Here is a 6,000-nt window from a genome sequence, read left to right as displayed (position 1 = left end):
TCGTTGATGCAGTACGCTATGCTGTACTTTTAATGAAATTCTTTGGGGGAGCTACTGGTAGTAGTGAGGAAGCCATTACTCTCCATCATTTTTCTTTAACTTGTGTGACTTACTGCTTAAAAAAGAAACATGAAAATTGAAAATTCTCTGTCAGAGAGTCTATTTAAGACACAAACAACCATTATGTTCAAGGAAAAATCTCCAAGGAGACTTAATGCTGGGAAGCCTTACTAAGACCAAGCTCACTACAACACCAGTATTTTAAAATGATAGAAAATTCTAAATGCTAAGTGGGTGAGGTTTACAGTGCTGAGTTTGTTCTTATGTCTTCAGGCCCACCTTGCAGTGTGAAAATTCCCAATTCCACAGAGGCTGTCACACAGGTAAAAATAGTCTCAATGCTCATCATAACTCCTGGCATTCCTAAAATGGTACCACAAGCTTTGCATTGACTGATTGTCTTTCTGCTTGTCCTAGAGTCTAGAATGGTATGAGCATGTGGAAATCAAAACTGTATAGTAAAAATAAACTTTTTTAGCATGAAAGGATATAGCTAGCAGTTGACACTGCGACTCAACCAGATTAAGGGGCTCAGAAATGAAATGGCACATCAGAAGAATAAGCATCAAAAGAAATCCAAACGTTTTAAAGTAAACATAATGTTTTTTAGACATCTGCTGTGGCAATGATGAAAGCCATGGATTTTTTCTATTTCCTGAGTTATGTTAGGAAAGGACTCAGCAGGCTGGATAGCATTTTCTGCCAGATTTTCTGCTAATGGGAATTCTTTGTTCCTTCAGTGTTTAGTTTTTTCCACACAACATTATTGAAGTGGTAACAGGGAAAATACTGTTCTTGATCATACTGTGGCTTGATGATTCCTCAGTAGTACACATGGAGGAAGATTTTACTCATAACTGAATTGCTTTGCTAGAGCAAAGAATGGATGTAGTAATTCTGTTGTGCTTCATAACCATTGCATTTAACAGAACTATTTAGTTCAAAAAAGGTACTCTAAATTGCATTGCCTTCACCATCAAAGAGTAAGAAAGAGCAAAAGACCATTTTATGGATCTTCTTCACAGTTAATACTGAAGATGTTTCATGGCATTTTTGCACTTCTTTTTTTCCAGCCAGTGGCTTCTAAAATTACTGTGACTGTGAAAATGTACCTCTCTCTTCTGTTACCTCACCAAAACCATTTACCATCTGTGATTTATTTTCTTCAGCTGCTTTTTCGGAGGGAAGGCAGTTATCACATTGTTTGTACAGTACCTGGTGCAATGGGCTCCTGAAGTCTATTTACGATCCTTATGAGGTAGTGCAATAGAAATAATAAACATTTCATTTTAACAAACAGTAGGAAACACTGCATATGAAAAACTAGTTAAAGAATAGAGGTCTTATGGTATCGAAATTCAGGTGTTTTTTTTTTTGTTTATTTGTTTGTTTGTTTGCTTGCTTGTTTGTTTTTCTATTGAGTGGGAAGGAAAACTGAAAGATTTTCTGTCTCTAACTTCTTCTGTGTGTTACATTTTTGTAAGATTGTTCAATGCTCATAATTGCCACTCATAATTTGTTGTTCTATTTACCTCAAGCTGATATAAGATAATTGCCAAATACGTGTTTCTGTCTAAGAATTCTAATGGAGTGTGGCAATTATGGGAGTATGGTGTGAAGCCAGTTTTCTAGAACAAGATGCCATAACGCATCACTGGTAATAATAATCCCCAAAGCACAATCATTTTAAGCCACTGATATCATGCTTCCTTTGACAGAGGAAGGATTATTTAAGTTGTAACAACTTGAACACAGAACCAGTACATAAGTCACAACGAAGAAGCACAGCAAGTCTATAAACCCAAAAACTGAAATTGCCAGTGAAATTCTCAATTACAGTGAAAACTTTTCATCAGTACAGTGTTTTGTAATCATGGCTGCAACGTTGGTTCTAATGCTTGTAATGCTGGCAACCTGAATTGAAGCCGCACTTAAGATAAACAATTCCAAGTGATCCCCCAAGAGTGTTTTCACACAACTGATTTGTTTGAAAACTGAATGTGAGTTTCTTCAGATGCCTGGTTTACCTTTTCCTGGCATCTGTGTAAAACTGTGGAAGGTGGAACTGTGGATCTATGTCTCCAAGGCAAGGGATGGCTTTTCTACCCTTCCTACTAATTTTTTTTTTTTTTTTTTCTGTAATTACAATTAATATAGATTGTTACATTCCTATAAATTACTTAAATATAAAGCTATTATATCTTGTTATTATTATAATGAGAATTGTGGTCACACAAAATACCCAGAAACTTCTGTACATGCACCTCATGAGTAAAGAGCCTGTACTTAAGCAATGGTAGAACTATTTTCCAATAGAAAGATTTGTTGGACTTGAATTTGCAAGATGAAAGCACTCAGCCTAGGTGACAATCAAGTATGAAACACATTATTAAAAGAACATTCTGATATAAACTTTTTCATGTACTGAGAAAAATTACTAGGCAATTTTTTGCTTTAGAGGTAAAACTGCCTGGATTACTCAACTGATCATAAAACAGATTAATTACATGCTATTTTCACAGTTGTTCTTCTGGTCCTCATTTCTTCAAATTTCTTCACATTTTAAGTAGAAAAATCATCAGTATTATTTTCTTCTAAAACTTTTCAGAATTGGATGAAGCAACAAATGAGATTTGAAATCCCACATTCCTACCAACAGGTGGAGCATGTATTTTATTTTTTCAATTACAATAACTGCAAATTCACTGAAAATAAAAAGACAAATATTTTATAGCTCACAAATTCAAAATTCCAGTGTTTCAGTTATGACTATGACCATGACATTTTATTCTAATATTCCACTGTATGTAAACAATAACTTCTAATCCAGCTCCTTTTGTTACTGACACTAATTGCAACATTCCATACATTTTAATGACTCCAAAATTAGATCCATTTTCTTTTTTCATTTTTGTCGGCTCCACAAGTGCTCACAACATTTTTTTTTTATCTCACATGCACAAGTTTCAACTGTGACAAACTGATCTCAATACAAGATTGAGCCCACATTTGTAAAATATATTTATGTGGTTACAGTGTATTTACCTTCTTCTACTTTATTCTATACAGGACAACATTACAATACACTTCGATGGGGAAGGAATTAGAAAACAAGACAGATGAGCTGCTGAGGAAACTGAGATTGTGTAGTCTGGAGAGAAGTCTGAGGGTAGAACTCATGTCTCTCTCTGCCTGAAAGGTGGATGCAGTGAGAAAGATGTTGGTCTCATTTCTCAGGTGGTATGTGATAGAACATAAGGAAATGGCCTCAGTCGCACAAAGGAAGATTTAGATTGAACTTAGAAAGAACATTTTTAAAACAGAGGGTGATCAAGTGTTGGAAGGAGATGCCCAGGGGGATGTGGTGGTTTCTCCATCCTTGAAAATATTTAAGAAAGATATAGGGATGGCACTGAGGGACACAGTTTAGTTATGCAGCTGGGTAGCTCAGGTTGATGGTTAGACTTGATATAGAAGGTCTTTTCCAAGCTAATTGATCCTATTATCTAAGCAGAACATGATATTAATGGCAAAAGCTGTGTCTAATGTATAGCTATTTTAAATTACATCCATTCTTTGCACTGAACAAGGAATTACTTTTGAAACTCCTTGAATGTTTCCATTCTCTCACATCTAGCTGATTATCTTTGGCTTTTTAGGAACATTAGCCTTCTGGAAATATCTTTTAAGTGTTCACTTTTTGGAGTAACAGCAAATAACCATTGGAGCAAATTCAAAGGAGGGCCACAAGGATGATCAGAGGGCTGAAGCACCTCTTCTACAAAGACAGGCTAATAGAGATGGGGTTATTCAGCATAGAGAAGGCTCCAGGATAGTTTACAGCAGCCTTCCAGTACCTAAAGGGGAGTAACAAGAAAGTTCTGGAGAGATTCTTTATCAAGGAGCATAGTGAATGGACAAGGACTGATAGCTTTAAAATGAAAGAACAGGTTTAAATTAGCTATTAGGTGGAAATTTATTCAGAGGGTAGTGTGGCACTGGAACAGATTGCCCAGAGATATTCCATTCATATTCAAGGTCAGGCTGGATGGAGCCCTGGACAGCCTGATCTGGTGGGTAGCAAACCTGCCCACGGCAAGGGGCTGGGACCAGATATCTCTAAGGTCTCTTCTAACCCGTATCAGTCATGTGGTTCTGTCATTCTGTGATTTACTTACACTGCTGTATTAATCACCAAGCATACCCGTATAAAAGCAAAATGGAAGTAGAAACCGTAACACTCGACAATTGGTTAAAAGCGTTGTGGAGAACAAAACTTCTTTAATTCACTGTGACTGACGTTACTGTGAGCACACGGCACGCCAACAGCGCTCCCGTCACCACTCGGGAATTCGAAGCTAAGCAGTACCGGAAAATATTCAAAGCAGTATGCACGCAGACAACAATGCACACACAGCTCTGAAAATTACAGATCCTGACCCTAATCTCAAATCGTTCCGCAGATACACAGAACAGACAAGACTCAAACATTCACCCACAACCCACAACAGCCCATCACCGCTCGCACACGCGCACTCGGAACACCTGCTGAACTCGGCCGTAGCGGGGCGCATGCGCAACCCTGCCCCGAGCCTCCACCGCCAACCAGGGCGCTGCGCGGGCACATGCGCCTGCAGGACAGGCCGCAGGGCGGGGAGACGCTTCCTTTTCCGGGTCAGCTCTCGCGTGTACTGTAAGAAACTGCAGCGTTGCTTGCGTCCCGTTCGTGAGGTGTCTTTCACAGCGGGAGAAAAGAGCCCGGCTCAACCACTCCTCCCCCGCTCACCCTTCTCCCAGTCCACGCTTGCAGATGCGGCGTGCATGTAGCCGGGACTCCGTGCAGCGCGCAGAGGAGCGGCTGGGGGACGGGGCTCCATCAGACCCCGCCTCGCTGTGGGACACAGGGGATGTTTGGGCCCGAGGGCTGTAATGGTTGGCCTGGCCTGGGGCTGGGGCTGGGCTTGGGGTTGAGTGCTTTGCTGCGGTGGACGGGGGGAGAATCTTTTAAGAATTAGTGTTGTTGCTTACGCCTGCCATTCCTGGTTGTTTTTTTTTTCTTTGTTGTTTTTTTTTTTTTTTAATCTTTGCTTAGAGGAGCAGGTGATTTAGCAGTGAATTCTTTTAATCCCTTTTCACAGACAGATATGTTCTTGCTATGTGTGACACCATGAACCAAACAAGCAGAGTCTTAATGAAGACATAGGTTGATAGTGATAGGGCAAGGAAGGGGGAATGGTTTTAAACTAAGACAGAGGAGGTTTAGGATAGATATTAGGCGGAAGTTTTTCACACAGAGGGTGGTGATGCACTGGAACAGGTTGCCCAAGGAGGTTGTGCCCCATCCCTGGAGGCATTCAAGGCCAGGCTGGATGTGGCTCTGGGCAGCCTGGTCTAATGGTTGGCGACCCTGCACATAGCAGGGGGTTGAAACTGGATGATCATTGTGGTCCTTCTCAACCCAGCCTGTTCTGTGATTAATTATATATTCTTAAAAAGTAAAGAAAGATTGAAAGTGAAAAGTCATGGATTGGTTTTGTTTTGTTTGATGTTTTGGCAAACCCATCAAATGAGTTTCTTGTCCAACTCGCACAGAGATGTGCTTAATACAGGCACTGTGTCCAATAGTGAAAACACTCATGGTTAAAATCAAGCACTTGTGTAATGATTTGTAAATCATCTCTTGGTTTGTAAACTCTGTGGAGTTTTGGCATATGTGAATTCACTGCAAATGCTGAAACTGTCTTCTTGATGTCTCTCCCCAGTTCCGTCCGATGGCTGCTGCAGGAAAGGCTGCTGCTTTCCATCTGCCTCCTCTGCCAACGGTGGGGGAGATCATTAAGCTTTTTAGTCTTCGAGCACAGAAAGAACTTTCCCAGAATTTTTTGCTGGATTTGCGATTGACAGGTTAACTATTTTATTTTATATGCTTTTAGCTATTGT

The 6,000-nt window shown here is 40.0% G+C and overlaps 1 protein-coding gene across 17 annotated transcripts in view; it reads left to right on the top strand.

The window, feature by feature from the left end:
• The first annotated feature begins 4,617 nt into the window (after positions 1-4,617).
• The window catches only part of TFB1M (transcription factor B1, mitochondrial), a 32,017-nt gene continuing 30,634 nt past the window's right edge, over positions 4,618-6,000 (top strand). For 12 of the 17 annotated variants that reach the window (XM_003204135.5, XM_085217082.1, XM_085217079.1 and 9 more), the window contains exon 1: positions 5,823-5,964. In XM_003204135.5, the coding sequence (XP_003204183.3) occupies positions 5,832-5,964 (133 nt within the window). In that variant the 5' untranslated portion in view covers positions 5,823-5,831. Of the gene's footprint in view, positions 4,993-5,822; positions 5,965-6,000 lie in introns of those variants that run through there. The other 5 variants (XM_085217084.1, XM_010707228.3, XM_010707227.4 and 2 more) reach the window with 5 other exon arrangements.

The sequence above is a fragment of the Meleagris gallopavo genome, chromosome 2 (assembly GCF_905368555.1).
Source record: "Meleagris gallopavo chromosome 2, MGAL_WU_HG_1.1, whole genome shotgun sequence".
Lineage (NCBI taxonomy): Eukaryota > Metazoa > Chordata > Aves > Galliformes > Phasianidae > Meleagris > Meleagris gallopavo.
This window is presented reverse-complemented; position numbering and strand designations above follow the sequence as displayed.